The 17014-nt window shown below is 46.1% G+C and overlaps 3 protein-coding genes across 4 annotated transcripts in view; 1 reads left to right on the forward strand and 2 right to left on the reverse strand.

The window, feature by feature from the left end:
- Window positions 1-3588: 3588 nt before the first annotated feature.
- On the forward strand, window positions 3589-7231 carry plin2 (perilipin 2). The gene is made up of 8 exons (XM_080486398.1): window positions 3589-3664; window positions 3820-3865; window positions 4013-4208; window positions 4499-4581; window positions 4719-5007; window positions 5566-5744; window positions 5850-5969; window positions 6078-7231. The coding sequence occupies exons 2-8, from the start codon at window positions 3836-3838 to the stop codon at window positions 6534-6536; spliced, it is 1356 nt and encodes a 451-aa protein (XP_080342524.1). The 5' UTR covers window positions 3589-3664; window positions 3820-3835; the 3' UTR covers window positions 6537-7231.
- On the reverse strand, window positions 6866-8826 carry cdca9 (cell division cycle associated 9). Its single transcript, XM_080486399.1, has 10 exons — window positions 8691-8826; window positions 8488-8619; window positions 8360-8397; window positions 8209-8260; window positions 8016-8062; window positions 7826-7887; window positions 7656-7736; window positions 7499-7580; window positions 7325-7411; window positions 6866-7027 (listed from the first exon to the last, which is right to left on the reverse strand). Exons 1-10 carry the CDS (start codon window positions 8800-8802, stop codon window positions 6983-6985), a joined length of 738 nt encoding a protein of 245 aa, XP_080342525.1. The 5' UTR covers window positions 8803-8826; the 3' UTR covers window positions 6866-6982.
- Window positions 8827-10413: 1587 nt separating this feature from the next.
- The window catches only part of dennd4c (DENN/MADD domain containing 4C), a 33157-nt gene continuing 26556 nt past the window's right edge, over window positions 10414-17014 (reverse strand). For both annotated transcript variants that reach the window (XM_080486328.1, XM_080486329.1), the window contains 16 exons: window positions 16775-16928; window positions 16489-16638; window positions 16275-16391; window positions 16032-16163; window positions 14323-15407; window positions 13992-14184; window positions 13793-13890; window positions 13528-13703; window positions 13290-13448; window positions 13001-13199; window positions 12805-12915; window positions 12583-12720; window positions 12322-12439; window positions 11981-12137; window positions 11813-11877; window positions 10414-11337 (listed from right to left, as the gene is read on the reverse strand). In XM_080486328.1, coding sequence (XP_080342454.1) covers window positions 11201-11337; window positions 11813-11877; window positions 11981-12137; window positions 12322-12439; window positions 12583-12720; window positions 12805-12915; window positions 13001-13199; window positions 13290-13448; window positions 13528-13703; window positions 13793-13890; window positions 13992-14184; window positions 14323-15407; window positions 16032-16163; window positions 16275-16391; window positions 16489-16638; window positions 16775-16928 — 3189 coding nt within the window. In that variant the 3' untranslated portion in view covers window positions 10414-11200. The remainder of the gene's footprint in view (window positions 11338-11812; window positions 11878-11980; window positions 12138-12321; window positions 12440-12582; window positions 12721-12804; window positions 12916-13000; window positions 13200-13289; window positions 13449-13527; window positions 13704-13792; window positions 13891-13991; window positions 14185-14322; window positions 15408-16031; window positions 16164-16274; window positions 16392-16488; window positions 16639-16774; window positions 16929-17014) is intronic.

Here is a 17014-nt window from a genome sequence, read left to right on the forward strand (position 1 = left end):
AAATCCATTAACCGATTCTAAACCTGAGGCTGCAAACCAACGAAACGTGTTCCCGCTTGGGAGTCCGCAGCAAATGTGACCGACAGCGGCAGCCACCGATCCCCTGGCTCACCTCCACTGCCTGACAGCAGATGCATTCAAATTAGAAGCCCCACTGGAGTGTAGAGTGAACCAAAGCATACCACGGCACCAAAGACATGTCACTCCTCCGCTTTAAAAGCCACATCTCCGGCCCTTTCGCCCTCTCCTCGCTGTCTGCGCTCTTTCTTCCCGCTGTGCCTGGGACTGTGTGTGATCCAGAGGTGTGACACTTTCCCAGTCGCCCGCAGGTATCCGTTACCCCGGCCGGGAGCCTTGGCACGCCGCCCGCGGCCCCCCGCGGCCCCCCCGCCTGTCTCAGAGGGCACAATAGAGGGATCCCGTGTGAGGATCTCCGATCTCCTCCCCCGCCCGGACGCCAAAAAAAAAAAACGGACAGAAATTTCTTTGAAAACCGGTGGGAAGAGAAAAGCAGAAGATTTCACTGTGCATGGTCTTCATATATTTATCTGATTCCAAAGTCAAAATTAAGTCGTGTGCAGCTTCATTTTCCAATCCAGTATCTACTGCATATTTTACATTTTATGCATGACTGAGTGTAATATGTAGAATGAAGCTGAGTCCAAATGATTGAAAACAGGCCTTCTTTTTGAAGAGGGGAGCAAACTGGACGAACCGCAATAATTAAAAAAAACTTTGTCTACATTGATGCCATCTAGTGGACTAAATATATAAGTAATCTAAGGAGACAAGAAAAAAAAAGAAAAAAAGAAAAAAAGCAGGCCATCCAGAATGCCTTCAGTTAAAAACGTGTATCTTGTTATTGTATGAACTTAAATTCGATTACTGGGAAAATGACACACTAAATGTTTAATACGGGTCAATCTGTTGCGTTTTCCCCCTGCGATTGCTCTCCTCTCGTCCACAGGAAACGGAGGGAAAACTACCAGATTGCAAACAGAAAGCAGAAACTTTTTAGTCTCTGTTATTTTTCAAAGCGCTTTGTTAAAAATAGTTGGCAAAACCTCACTCGCAATCTCCTCGCATCTCACTTGGACGACGTTCTTCGCGGAGTGCAGAACAGGAGTGCAAGTGACAGGCACATGTGAAGAATTACAGAGCTGAAACAAGACTTAAACAGAGGAGCTGAAAGGAGCTTAATGCTTTTTCTTTTTTTCCCCCAACCTGACAGACCGTGGGGCTGTGATTTAAAGCTGGTGAAGTTAGGACAGGAAACCCGGGTGAAGTTCCGATTTGAAGGACGTGTTGTAAGATATAGGTGGACGTGTTGTATGGAAGTGTTGACCAGAGAGCTGCACATACACCCGCAAGCTGTGTGTGTTTGATTTTAAGAATAAACGCATCCTCTTGCTGGCTCGGCATGCACGCGCAAACAGTGTTCAAGTCGAAATTCAAGTTCATCACCGGGGAAGTTGTGTTTGACTCCAAAAGCAAAGCAAGAGATCAAAACAAGACAAAAAAAAAAAGCAGGAAAATCGAGCTTCAATTAATGCTGAAATCAAATTTCACATCATCATCCGGGGGCCCCTTCAGCCTTAATATGATGTTGGTGGAAGTATCCAAAAATCACAAAACACAAAAGGTATTTAATTAATGTTTCATAGTTTTCTTAAAGTCTGGTTCTCACTCGGTGGGGGGCACACTCTCTAAAGGGAAACAAACTTCAAAAAAGAAAAAATCTCATATTAGTCAGATAAAACGCTGTCTTGTCGTTTTTATTTGAGATATGTATATCCCTACATATTTTAGTAACTCCTTTACAAAGCTGAAGATTGAAACTGCCCCACACTAGGAGAATGACACAAACGTTTCACTGTTATCAGTCGGAACATACTGCAATACTGCAACATGCTGCTTTTTAATAAGAGACACATCCAAACTGAATTCTATGCCCTAGTTTTCCCCTCTTAAGAAATAATTGTTTGATTCCACGACACACTTGTACAATCAAAGGTCACGCTGAAGTATCCCAGATTTCATCACGTCTCAGTGACCAAGCAAGCGTTCTGATCCGCTTTTATTGCTGGTGAATCACACATGAGCTGATTACGGCCATTAACAAAGAGCGACCTGCACAATAAAGTGCGATCGGATCAGTGTCTGTTACGGCGTGTCGTCTCGGTGTGCGTTCGTTGTAAGACGGACTCTGTGTTCAGTGGACTGACAATCAGTCGCCCGGCAAACCTTTAATGACGTGATTCCTCAGTAGGTCAGCGTAAACCGGAGAAGTTGGATGTTGGCGCTCAGTCAGACCGTCTCAATGTCTGTGGTTTACTGCAGCCAACATTTTCATATGGGGTCTATTTGAGTTCCATCAAGGCTGATAAATGGGCCCTTGAGGGTTTCATCTACACAATACAGGATCCCTCATGTGTTCGCCAACTGCCGAATCTGAGCTAAATGCAGCTTCTTCATCTGGCCTCCAAATGTTTAATATCCACAGAAATGGCATCAACACTTAATACATCTCTTTTAAAAGATAACACATACAAAGAAAAGAAAGGAGAACACAGTGTAATTAAAAACAAAGCCACACATGAGACACAGACTTGTTTATTTTCTGGTAAACCGCTGGAGGACTGTAAAAGTCAAGCCGTTGATGTGATCAGATGTAAATTCAAAGAGGTGTTGCTCGGGTCAAATGTACATTTAAATGCATCATTAATTAAGAAATTAAGAAACGTTCTAATAGTTCTCATAAGTCACGTGACAGCCGAGCTGGAGCTACACGGCAACAAATATGTTTAACTTTTAACTATTACAGGATGAATATGCTGTAATAGACATTTACTTTGCTTCAACTAGAATAAAATGTATTATGTAATCCTGTATAAAACATTACCATTATCAACTTTTTTTTTAACTTATAGTTTTATCTCTATTGTTTTCCAGACTGTTAACACTTTTACATGAAAAATATATGCTGGTTTTATGTCGTTCTTTCATTTTTCTGCACTTTGCTTTAATCGTTTTTTTTATTCTCTGTTCCTGTTCTAATGTTTTCGAGTTCCTCACTTCACAACGTGGGGATCCGGGGCAGCCATCAGCAGTCACACCTGTATTTTCTTCTGGAAATGCAAACCTCTAGTTTTACTTGCAAGTATGTTTTTCATGTATTTGTTCTTCACTTGAATACAAATACTCGCATCCAGAGATTTATTTAACTTAATGAGACAACTCTTGACTTTGTTGTTGAAGGTTTGTACCTTGAAAGTACTTCACTCTACTTGTTACAGTTGAATGCAGATTACAGTCATCAGACAGCTGCATGTTCCCAACTCGGCCACAAGGTGGCCTCAGCATGATAAATATGATAAAGGCAACGTTTCTAAGTTGTGGAAACTTTTCGGGGTTTGAAATTTATTTTAAAATCAGAAGATAAAAGTTGTGAAACGTGTCCACGTGACAGGCGCACCGCAGGAATTCCCCCCCCCCGCTGAACTTTTGACCCGTCTCACCTTTGCCCCACATGTCGGAGTGACTTGCGAGTGACGTCATGGCGTCACGCTTCGTCTCGCGACATCGAGCGGCACATAAATAAAGCCGGCGGCAGTGCGAGCGGCGGTATCAGACCTCTGACGGCTCGTGAGCAGTGAACAGCTGGGTGAGTGTCAACAGATGTGGCGCGGTTATTATTATTATTAATCACTTATTCATTGACTATCTAGAAGCAGCACATTGTAGTAGAATAGAATCTCGTGTGTATGTGAAGAATAAATGTGTAACAACTGCTGTTTTCCTGAACTTTTCTCTCTATAGATTGTTTTGAAGAGACATGGCAGCAGCTGTAGTTATCTCGAATCAGGTGAGGCAGGTCAACAGACTTTGTATTTCAACACAATGCCTTTTTAAAAAAACATTGACGAATGAAAAAACTAAATTATGATCTGTTTCGGTGAAATCATCTTTTATTGACTTTCAACACTGACTTGTGTGTTTTTTTCCTCCACAGAATGTGGTGGAGAGGGTGAGCAGCCTCCCCCTGGTCAGCTCCACCTACAGCTTGGTGTCCAGCGTTTACTCCAGCACCAAGGACAACCACCCTTACATCAGGACGGTGTGCGAGGCGGCCGAGCAAGGAGTACGCACCATCACCTCCGTGGCCCTCACCACCGCCTCGCCCATCATCGGCAAGCTGGAGCCCCAAAGTAAGACCCTCCAGTCGATTCCAGGAGCACACACCCCGACTCTGGGAAATTAAAGTTAACTCCAGTCATACTGAAACTGGACAGATGAGTCAGATTGAAACAGGAAGTTCAGGTCGGAGTTATTACTCACGTCACCTTTCACCCAGTTTGACTAATTCTCCAGGAATAAACCACAACAAGCTTCACAAGTATTACTTCCCCACAAAACCTGCCTGTAGCAGCGTGTTTGTTCCAGCCGATTCTCCGGTACAAAGTTCTTCATAAAGCTTGATTTGACCTTTTTCCTGCAGTTGCCATTGCCAACGACCTGGCCTGTAAAGGTTTGGACAAGATTGAGAAAACCCTGCCAATCCTCCACCAGCCCTCCGATCAGGTACGGTTTTCATAACCAGGCTTAAATACACAATGTTGATGTGGGCTAATCTCCTGGGGGGGGGGGGGGGGTCAGACATGACCTGTGTCCTGCTGTTTCACAACAATTGCTGCAATTGTTGAAATCTGCCCGCCCAGATTGTATCCAGTGCCAAGGATGTGGTGAGCACGGCTAAGGACGCCGTGACGGGCACGGTGTCCGGAGCCAAGGACACGGTGTCGGACACCCTGACCACAGTGGTGGAGAAGACTCGGGGCGCGGTGCAGGACGGGATGGAGAAGACCAAGGCCGTGGTCAACGGGAGCGTGAGCACGGTGCTGGAGAGCCGAGTGGCTCGGCTGGTCAGCAGCGGCGTGGACACGGCGCTCAGTACGTCCGAGAGTCTGGTGGAGCAGTACTTACCGCTGACGGAGGACGAGCTTGTCGGTGAGTGGCGTCATCACAGGCTACAAGTACCGAATGGAGGATTCTCAACGACTTGATATTTTGGGTTTTTGTCGCCGTGAATCTCTACAAAGGATCGGCTGTAAGCAGAAGCTCACTGTTCAGAATGGATTTGACCCAGCTCCCAGAAAAAACAGGGTTTCCTTAATTAGACAAATCGCAGGGTGCAAATAGTTTTTCCACACTCTGTAAAGACGTAATTGTTTAAGACCGGGACTGCGGTGGGGCTCAAAGCGACTCGCGGCGACTTTCATAATCTAAATCAGATCTTAAGCTCATTTAAGCGCCTCGTGCCATCGCCGTGCCAACAGGGAGCCTCGCACAAGCAGGTTCAGTAACGGTCAGAGCAAATAACTTGATTAGAACAAGTGTCCCTTAATATCAATGAAAGTAGCTTTCAGTTTGAACAAAGGTGACGACCCCTGAGAGTTGTTAAGACTTTTATCAGCATTTAGTCCCGACTGATAACGCGCCACTCGCAACAATGTCGTTGGACTTCGTGTTCACTGGGGAATTGTGTGTCTTCTGACCTCGTGACAGAGCTGGAGGACAAAACGGTGGACGGCTTCGACAGGAACGAGCCCAGCTACTACATCCGCCTGGGTTCCCTCTCCACCAAGGTCCGGAGCAGAGTGTACACCAGAGCCCTGACCCGGCTGCAAGACGGCAAGCAGCGCAGCGTGGACTTCATCTCCGAGCTCAACTCCACCGTCGACTTGGTGGGTCTTCCTCCTGCGTTTGATACCCGCACCGTTTTTTGGCTTCGACGTACAAAATCGGCTTAATTAGAACAAAATTAATTTGTCACTTTTTTTTTTTCACAGATTGAATATGGCCGGAAGAATATCCACGGGGCCAACCAGATGTTGAACGACAAGCTGACTTCCTTGGTGGCTTGGAGGTCATCCAGCCGTTCGGGCCAGGGCAGCAGCCATGAGGCGGAGGTAAAGGACACAACATTGCGTCAACACAAAATGGAACCACCTGCTTATCAGAGCATTAAAATTTACAAGGACACGTTTATCTAAATCCCGGCCCTCCCCGTCCTCCAGATCATCGAGTCCCGCACCTTGGCGCTGGCTCGCTCCCTCACCCAGCAGCTCCAGACCACCTGCCTCGTCCTCGTCTCCGGCCTGCAGGGCCTCCCCAACCACATCCAGCAGGAGGCGCTGTCCCTCAGCCACTCCGCCTCGCAGATCTACTCCGGCTTCAGCAAGGCCAACGTGCTGGGCGAAGTGTCGGACAGCATGCTGGCGAGCAGCAGAGTCCACTTGGGCAAAATGAGAACGTCGCTGGATCACGTGTTCGACTACCTGGTGAACAACACGCCGCTCAACTGGCTGGTGGGTCCCTTTTACCCCCGGATGCCCCGCGAGCCCGGCCACGAGGCGCCCTCTGCTGGCAGCACGCGGTCCTCCTCCTCCTCCAGCTCGCCCCCGACGCCGCCACACGTGGTGAACGAGCCGGCCGACATAGAGATGGAGTCGCTGTCTTCCCAGCAGCAGCAGTAATCCAGGCCCGATCCACGTCGCGGCTTTCAAATGCTTCGTAGGCAAAGATGTAACTTAATGTGTTAGAATTTTCCTTTTTCTTTTTTATTATTTTAAACGAGATGACAAAGTGTTTTTTGTTCCATTTCGGGCAGATAAGAACTCATTCTGGCAAAGTGTAATCCTGTACTTCTCTATCAGTATTAAATAAATTAAGCTTGTTTTTAGTACTTTTCTGGTGACATTGTAGTTATTATTGGTTGAAACATTTGTCTAAAAGACAAACATCACACAAGTACTGTTTCTTCTGTCACATATTGGAAAAATAGAAATAATTCAGTACTCAAGTTGAAAAATTGAAAGTAAATATTTATTATACTTTAAGAGCAAAACAGACCATTGGATAAAATTGAAATATGACGTTCACGGAGCCCGGCTGGACCAAAACCCTGGTTACAGGAGGACCTTCAGGCATCTTTGCTCTTTCGATGAGACAGATCCTCCAACATCGTCTGCAAACCCAAAAATCTGGTTTTAAACAGGGGCAACAACAGCTACTACAGATATAGCAAAAAAACTCAAATAAAATCCATGTTTGCCAATTAATATCTTTAAAATGAATGATTTTTTTTTTCTTCATTTCTCTTTTAAGTGGTATGACAATGACGAGGAATAAACCATCTTTGTCTTTTGAACAACGCAAGACGTGTGTTGCCAAGAAATATTGCATTTTTGAAATGTTTTCCCCTCCAAAATCCTCGACTCTGTTAATAATATCTAACGCGGAGCGTCAATATGTCATCCGTTACCACAAGCTGCTGAATCTGGTGCCATGCCACGTCGTCCAGCAAATCACAGTTCACGTCGTTCTCCATCTCTTCAGAAAAGCTGACGGCCTACAAAAGGGGGAAAAAAAACATTACTACTAAAAAATTAACCCACTGGGGAAGGGGTGGGGGGTGGGGGGTGGGGGGGTTCATTACCTCCCCACGCGCCGTGGTCACAGTGACGTGTGCAGCAGCTCCGGCGATGGCGCAGTGCATGTCACCAGCAGACACCACAGACCTGAGACGAAAGTCCGTTTCAGTACCGGGAGTTCAACACAACACGACAGCAGGTTCCGGCGACCGGAGAACACACCTGAGTTTAGGTTTGGCCTGGCCGTTGGCAGCGCGGCTTGGCAAGCCGCTACGGGTCCGACTGGCCACGACCGGAGAACCACTGGAAGAAGAAGATACAACGCAGAGCACAATTGAATGACTGTATAACGCTCAGTATACCACGATGGCCACGCATACTTTTAACCTTACAGGAGATTTCCAGTGCTGTTGCTGCCAACTAAGGTTTTCGTCCGTTTAGGCCCTTTTACCGTCTTAAAAACAAACAAACAGAAAAATCAAAAAAAAAAATCAAAGGTGAGGAGTGCAAAACAGAAAAACAGACTGGAAATGTGCCGTTTAACAAATATTACACAGTCAATATGTGCAAACCCGTCCTGACCTTGCAGGCCTTCTGTCCGGAGGCGGGCGGGGGAGCTGCCGATTTCACTTTCAAAAAACAGAAAGACAAGACGATCAAATGACCCGTTTAGCACGTGAACATGAAACCTGTCCAGCCGTCCTCATGAGACGCCACAGACGAGACGCCACAGGTGAACTGACAGATCTTTGTAAAGTAGAATGAAGAGTTTCACCTCTTCTACTGGGCATCCTTTTGATTGGTTGAGGCGCCTCACGGGACTCGTTCTGAAAACAGCAAGTATGTAAAAGTGTCATGATGACAGTGGATTATGGAAATCTGAGCTAAAATTAGAAAAAAAAATTTCATAATAAAAGTCCACTCACCATCGCAGCAATGGACACCTCACTGGCTGACACGTCCTCTGCCAACACAGAAACTTCAGTTCAATAAAGAAGAAGGAAAAAACAAAACAACCTCGAGATGTCAGATGGAGTTCATTTAAGAAAGTCACCACTTAATAAATCCCCCATGAGAGTGTTCTGGAGGGAGGGGGGCATCTTCATCAGCTCCACCTTGAAGGCTTTGTCCACTGTGGCCAGCATGTTCTCCAGCTTCACCTCCAACTCGTTCATGCGCTCTTGTGCTGCCGCCACATGTTTGGAGTTAGTGGGAATATTTATTTATTTTTTTTTTTTCAAACTTCCAAAACCAAACCTTCTTTCTCGAACTGCTGGATAAAAAGTGTCAGTTTACTCCGCCGCATGTCGCGGCTCAGCCGCTCCTTGCTCTGCCCGGCCCCGGCGTTTCTCTGCCTCCTCACCGGCATCCTGCTGTCCGCGTGTCACCGGTGGGACTCCCGATGAGCGTTAATCAAGTCCCGCTTCCGGGTCACACCTGGACGGAGCGCGCGCTTCGGGGCGGGGCTTTAATGTGGACCGCGTGTTAGGCTCCGCCCACCCGCCTGGTGGCAGAAGCGCGGCGGTGCGTCACAAGTCAATACACATTTTGCTTACATGTTTATTTTATTTGAATACCAAAGCGGGTAAAACAACCAGAATATTAGGAATTTCCCCAGAAAAAAGAAAAAAAAACTAAAAATATTTTGACTAAAACTGCCAAAATTAAATCAATACATTAAAATGATTACCAAGATGTGTCATTAATTAAAATAGGAATTAAATACAAAACCCCATTTTTTTTTTAGCAAAATACAAATTCATTTCATGTAACATAAAAACAATTATGTTTCTGTATTATCTTTCTGGCTTAAATTACTCATGACAAATAAAGTTGAGGTAATCCCACGCAGCGTACTTAATATAACCTTGACCACCAGGAGGTGCTGTGGGCAGTGCTGTAGTCCTTCGCAGGTTTTCAGCAAAGCAGAGGAAAAACTGAACAAATCAGAATTTCATCTTATTTAAAAAGTGAAAGTTTAACGGATTGCCATCGTTTGCATCTGTACCAAAGTGTTAATACAGGCGTCTCTTTTCAGACACGCATGTGCAGGATTTGTAACAAACAACTCGACAGCTGAGAAATCGGAGGACACATTTTAATTATTCTAACTGTGAAGAAACGTCTTGTCTTGATAGATGTAAGAGGTTTTTGTTCAGGGCAGGGAAGAAAGGAAATAAAATAAAAAAAAAGACAACAAATTTTTTGTTTTCAAAATTATTTCACAAATGTTTTATTTTATTGCAGCGCACTTAAGTGAAGACATTCATTTCCTTTCCACAGGACGGTAAGAGATCATTTAATCTATTTAAAAAAAACAAAAACAATCTTTACTGTACATCCTCTGCCATAAATGGATCAAATTTACAAAGTCAGTACAGGGAGGAATCTCGAGACAGATTTAAAAAGGAAACGGGGGGGGGGGGGGGGGGGGGGGGGGGGGGGGGGGGGGGAGTTGTTAGACATAAAAATTCTAAGTTAGCATGCTGTCTGCAATCCAAATGTCAATAATACAAAAATAAATAGTTGATCATTTCTTTTTGTCATGGAGTCAGACCTTTGTATGTTGTAAGTGTTCGGATAAGGTTTTATCTTCTCCTGGCCACCGATTCAGCTCAGCCTCTGCAGTGCAAATGGAATATTTTACATCATGTCATCTGTACAAGTCGGCGTCGCTCTCCCAAATTTCACCCCCCCCCCCCCCAACACCGAACTGTTCCCTCCCACCCGTCTGTTTCAGCATTTAGTGGAATGTCACAACAAAGTTGTCTTTTCTCCAAACAGTATCAGCAGTACTGGAAAAAAAAAAAAAAAAAGCCCTTTGTGCTGTTGTTGCTGGCACTGGTTCTCAAAGCTACATGTGTAAACCATCGAACGCCTCCGTCTGCAGATCAACGACACCACGCGTCTTTTTTATGTGAATCAGTAGTGTGGCACACTTTTTTTTATTTTTTTAACTTCAAAACTTTTTTTTTTTTTTAAAGGATCACGGCTTATAAATGACGGCTCTCATGTTTGGTTGCAGAGATCAATACTTGCGTAAGTCCTGGTTTGAACGCAGTACATCTGGAATGTTAAAGAGAAAGATTTTAAGAGCTAATAGGATTAGTGATCGTCTCAGTCCTCTCCCGTTTACACGCGCGCTGCGAGCAGAATGGTACCAGCCTCAAAGATCCCTCATGTGAACATTTATACTTTCATTAAGACTTAAATCACAGAGTCAATTCTTCATGGTGTGAAAACGGGCAAAGGCGACAAAAATTCCCATAACTGAACAAAAATATGTACAAAACAAAACGGGTGGACTTGAGTTTTTCTTTTATCTGGAAAGTGCACAAAGGAAGAGTCGGGGTCTAACGAGGGTGGAAAAGCTACCAGACCAGCAGGGGCAGACTCTCTGGTTATACACAGATACGTCTATACAATCTGTGCAGTCAAAAATATTCTGTACAGCGATTAATCATTCTATACACCATCTGGAGAGAAATACAGCTCAACTAGTCCAAAAATTCATTTCCGAGCTGTTATTTTTATTTTATTTTTTACAAAACAGTCACACCTATTAGGAGACACCCCGCAAAGCATATTAAGGTAGTAAATAAACAGACTGGGCATCTTTTTTTTTTTTTTTTTTGTTTAAACCGGGGGAAGAGCAAGAAGTACCATGAACTGGGCGATCGCAGCGGTTTCAACATTCAACACTTATCCCCCTGCAGCCGTTGCACATGTGCAGTCAGATTTTGTGTTGCTGCAGGAGGCGGCGGTCTTCAGATGAAAGGGCTTCCGAAACATTTAAGGCACGCCTGGATGCTGGCGGTGGGCGGACGATCGATGCGGTGCAAAGACTTGAGCTGCTCCGGGCTCAGCTGGTCATACGCGGTGCGGTACTCCCTGTCGAAGGCCTCTGCGGGTGTCGGGGGAGGAGGGGGGGGGGAGGAGGAGGAGGAGGAGGAGGGGGTGTAGATGTCAGAAAAGCGAGGAGTTGCCAAGAGCTAAACTGGAAATTCTGTATTCTTCAGGGGTTGGTTTGAAGAATTCATTCTCACCCCTGGTGTTTTACATTAAATACGCCAAAAACCCACGAAACAGCGAGCATCACAACCATATCGTTACAAATCTCTTCTTCTTTTTTAAATGACTATTTACCACAAAATCCAGCAAGCAGAATTATAAAATATACTGAAAATTCATTAATAAATACATTTTACTTATATATAAATTCACAATACTGTAAATAAGATTTTCGTTTGTATGCATCTGTATTTTATATTTTCTGGAACAAACTAATGATAATAATAATTTTTTTTTTTGTCTTAAACAAAATAGAAACATTTTTCTTTACCATTACCGGTGAATTTATTTTTAAAACATTCCCTCACCAATGTCAATGTTCTCCCGTCCTAAGGCGACCACTGAAAGAAACAGAATCTCTCTGTAGATGCTCCTGAAACCAAGACAGAACACGGGAATGAACTTTGATTCACACTCGCTCAGCTTAAAACAAAAGATCCAATAAATGTCAACAACAAAGAGCAGAAGGGGTGTACCTCTGCCGTTTGACCCCGTCAGGACGCCGCTTGATCTCTCGGTTCAGCAGGTTGATCGGCCCGTAAACATCGTTGGTCTGGATGTTGCGGACGATTGTGTTGAGGAGGGTGCGAATCTCTTGGTGGTCTGTCGGAGCCAAGGTGCCTTTCTTCTCCACTGGGGGGAAAAAAACAAAAAAACAACACCAAATGAACAAAAATGAACTCATATAAGCTTCACTTTGTGTTCATGCATTAGAGAATTGTAATTTGGATGCCCTCTGGTGGCAGCTGTAGTTTTCTACAACATTCAAAGACACTGCAATCACAAGTTTACCACTTGAGGACATTGAAACACTCACAAAACTTTCTCCAGAGCAGGTGCAGGGGTTCTCCGGGCTCCTGGTGCAGGTTGCTGTTATCCCACAGAAGCTGCACGTACACCTGCTTACTGTCCTGCAACAGTGACGTCACTGGCAGCTGCAGTGAGGAGAAAAATACATGATGTTGGTGCCATCGTGCATCTTTTATAGCGAGTCAATTCTGCATCACGTTTAACCTAAAAACAAACAAACAAACAAACAAACAAACAAACAAAAACGATGACATGTGGGGTCACCAACCTGCACTCCGTTGTTACAGTGTTCAGAGGTGAGAATGAGGCCAGGCAGGTGATTGGGCAGGTCCAGGCGGCGGAAATACCACACCAGGTTCCAGAAAATGATTGGGTGCTGGCTGAGAAACTTGTGGGTGTAAATCACCTGGATGATCACAAACGCAAAAGGGAGATTTGGGTCGACTGTGTGCTTATTGGAGAAAACTGCCATCTCATGTCAACTCTTTACCTGATCGCCCTCATTCTCCAGTAACGTCTCCAGCTCCTTGCGGAGAACCAGGGGACTGAGGTACGGTACAGACACGGGTTTAGGATTGGGCCGCTTCGTTCCCATCCCATCCTGAGAAGCACAAACAGTCCAGCCGATTCATTTCACAGCTGAAAGCGTCTGCAAGCTGAGTGCGCAACAGCAGAAGGACACTGACCGACATCTCCTGCAGGCTGCAGGGCAGGCTGGTGGTGGAGATGCCGTGTCCCGGTCTCTGGGAGTAGTCCAGGCTCTGCAGCGGTCCCCCAACACTGTTGCTGCGCGTTAGTGACGACCCACTGCACCGCTGCTGCTTCCCTGCTGCCTGGTGCTCCAGGAGGCCCAGCGGGTCCGTCTGCACCGGCTCTGGAACCAGACTGGAAACACAAAGAGCAACGGAAATAATTTCAGCACAATGTGAATATATATTCTTTCAGGATTAATCCAACTTGTGTTGCAAGACGTACCTCTTGTGTGCTCCAGCACGATTATCTGGAGTCTCCTGGGTCTCGCCCTCAGGGAAAGTGAGAAGGTCTGGCGTCTTCATGTCGGTGGAGCTGCTCGCTGTGGGCTGAACACTGGTGCTGTGGATACTGTCGGCTGAGGCGCTGGGATTCATGTAAAACCTGCGAGGTACAAAAAGAGGCTGCAGTTGAAAATGCACTGGAGAGAGACAGTGAAACTACACAGACAGTAGAATCCTACCCGCTAGTTGTGCGCAAATCATGAAACTCGACGTGCAATAAGGGAAGGAACGCAGTGTTGCAGAAGGGACAGTTGGTATTGAGGTTGGAGTCGTCAGCCGTCCAGCCGGCCATGATCTCCTCGTCGTATACCAGAGCTTCACAGGAGTGGCACTGAGAGCAGCTGGACATCAGCACCTGCAAGGAGGGAGGTTTGCACTGCCAGTCAGGAGTCATTCTGATGTTTGTGTGTTTATGTGTGTTTCTGTTCATGCCGTATGTCAGACCTCAATTGCAAAATTCTGGTAGATGCTGGAGGAGGAAGCGTGATGCAAGGAGCTTTGTTCCGAGTCAGGACCTCTGCCTGCACGCCCTGGAGTCATGTCTGCGCACAGAGACAAAAACAACTCTACCAGCTGCTCACACAGGCCTGCTTACCTCAGAAACCAATAAAAAAAGGAAACACTTTTAAAAGAGACTGCTTACGAGTTTGGTGGGTCCCTCGGCCGGTGTCGCTGCTGCCGCTGCTGCTGCCCAGGCTGGTGCAGCTCTGGTTCAGACCATTAGCCAACAAAACCGGGATGGCGCGTCGTTCAGGACTCTCGTCCAAGTCGTGTTCCGTCAGTATGTTGTCATCCAGACGAGCTGGGAAGCCTCCAGCACCCTGAGCCTGTTCATCCTGCAGGGAGAAAAGGAAGAAAACTATTTAAACTCTCACACTTGATCAGCAGACAGAGTGCTTTTATATCCCGGTACGGACTGGATTAGTTCAAATCGATAATTAAACTGCTTGGAGTCCTGAATCGCTGAGGCTCACCTCGTCATCTGAGTAGGAGTAGGCTGAGGCCACGGCCCCCCACATCTTGCTGGCCACATTAGCCGCCTGCTTCATGCTCGACTTCAGCACATCAATTTTAGGGCCCGACAAGAGGTTGTCCATCTTGATTCCTGAAATGGAGTTGATGACTGAGCCCAGCGAGCCTCCCTGTGAGGACTTGACCAGCGCGGTCAGTGAAGACGACCTGGGACCGGGGCTGGCTGCGCCGCTTCCTGGCGTCTTTGTCTTGACGGCAAACGTTTTGGAGCGGGTCACAGTGTGGGGGCTGCGTTTTGGCGTGTCGCCTGGCGAGCCCGTTGGAGTTTTTACAGGAGGAACCGGGAGGCTGGACCTCCGCTCGAGAGACTGTTTTGTCTGAGGGGAGTCAGTGGCGTCTTCCTCCGACTGCTGGAGCTCCATGCTGGAAGACTTCGCCCCCAAAGGGCTTCTCAGGCTCATGTACATTTCAATCTCTTCGGCCAGGTTACGGGAGACGACAGCGGGTACTGGGCGCGCCGGCTCCTGACTGGTAACAGATGCCGACTCTTCTTTCTCCGACACCAGGAGGGACAGCGGGTCAGCGCCCGCCTCCACGTCTGCCCGCTCCAGGGCTGCTCCTCGTGCTCCAGACTCATCCTCAGCTGTTTCTGTGAGCTTCCTCTCTCGCTTCAGCAGATTTATCTCAGCCCCCTTCGTCTCCTCATCATTCCCCTTCTCTTCTTCCGCTGCTCTTGGACGTTCATCGCCAGGCAGCTTCCCAAGCGTCAAGCCCTCATCATCTTCAGGCTCTTCCTCCAAGTCTTTAAAAAGTGCCTTGGACGCACTGTTAGGGGGCGGACTTTTGCTTCCGGAGAGTGCCGCGGCCAGGATACGAGCGTCAGCTCCCATTTGGCTGGCCATGTGGTCCACGCCTTTCTCCAAGAGCATCCCAGCTCGGGTTTCAGCGCTGAAGCTACAGCTACGCTCAGAGAAGGCCTTCTGCCGCTGCTGCTGACTCTGGTTCGCTCCAGAAGAAAGGGGGGCATCCTCATCACATAGAGACACGTTATCGTTCTTACTGAGCCTCCTGAACAGCTTCCCTGTACCTGTGGAATGTATGCAACATCGTCATATCACTGAAAAGTACGACTGAAGCAAAAAAATGACTGGAAATGAAGCAAACAAACAAACAAACAAACAAACAAAAAAACAACGGTTTGACAGCTCATTAATAAGGAGATGATAGAAAAAATATTCAGTCTATAAAACAACGGACAAAAGTTTATACACACATATTTCAGATGATTTTACTAATGAAGCAACTTTGGATTGCTTCACAATGTGCATATTTTTACTTGAAATAATAAGTCAAGGTTTAATAGGTAGTCTTGTCCCCCAATCAGCATTGAAATTGTACACTGTTACATCTTAGTGTAATTTACAGATATAAGAATAAAATATACTAGTATAATTAAGACGGGAAAAGGACATTGGTTGCACGATTTTCCAGATTATGACCCTTTTAAGTCAAAATATCTCAGAAGCAATAGTAGAAAGGGAACCTTTGGAAACCAAGTGATAAGTACACATCCATCATTAGAGCAAAGTCATTTGAAGACGCTGACTTGGAATCTGGTTATTTACTACAAAAATTACCAATAAATTTCCCAATGAAGCAAACTTTGTTCAACAATTTTACTCATCTGATTTGATCTCCACTCCTCACTCACCCTTTTCTCTGCCACCATCAAAGCTCCCTGTTGATAACTTCACAATACTGGGGACATGAGCGAGCACCTCAACCGCCGTTGTGGGTTCCACTACCGCTACTGCACTGTCCACGGAGCCAGCAATGTCTCCTTCTGGTTACAGAATTGTACAAAGTCGCATGTTAAAAAAAGAGCAAAGATAATCATGCACAAACAAATTTAAAATGCAGATGTGGAGTTGTGAAATGTAGCTTCTTTTCTTACCATTATGCTGGTCTTTGGCATCGTTTCTCTCCACAGCAGAAGGGACAGCTGTATGTAAAGCCTCTGCTAGATCCTGATGTAACTCATCTTTTGAGCCGTAGCCTTGATCCGACTGTCCTGTATTTCACAGAAATAGCACAAACCAGGCTGCACTCACAAATATATTCTTTTTCCAGCTCTCCTAAATCAGTTCGATGGATGTGGGAGTCAGTACCTGTACTACAGTGAACGTCTGCTGTGTCCTCCATGGCGTGGCCGGGGCCAAATACATTATGTTCCTCACCGTTGACCTCGGTTGAGCTGTCAGCACTTCCATGACTCAAGCGGTCTGCATCAGTGACTGTTGACCCGCCTACCGATGCAGCTATTGAAAGAAACAAGAAGCTGTGAGAAATAAAAACTGACTGTGTGTGTGTGTGTGTGTGTGTGTGTGTGTGTGTGTGTGTGTGTGTGTGTGTGTGTGTGTGTGTGTGTGTGTGTGTTGCAAACTTGGTTCACACCTGTGACTGTTAATTTGGATCCCGTCTTGGAAGAGGAAGACGTGCGATCCAGACTGTGCTTGAACTGGGCAACTCCACGGAGCACATTGCGCAACTTGGTCCACATGAAGAGGCCACTCCGGTTCCGGCTGGGCCACGGGCTCTCCAGGACAGCCTGCAAAGAAGACGGGCTTTTCACAAAACGCTCTCAACCTGCATATTTTCACTCAGTATGCAAGTAAAAGGTTTTTTAAAAAAATG

The sequence above is a fragment of the Lipophrys pholis genome (genome assembly GCF_963383615.2).
Source record: "Lipophrys pholis genome assembly, chromosome: 18".
Lineage (NCBI taxonomy): Eukaryota > Metazoa > Chordata > Actinopteri > Blenniiformes > Blenniidae > Lipophrys > Lipophrys pholis.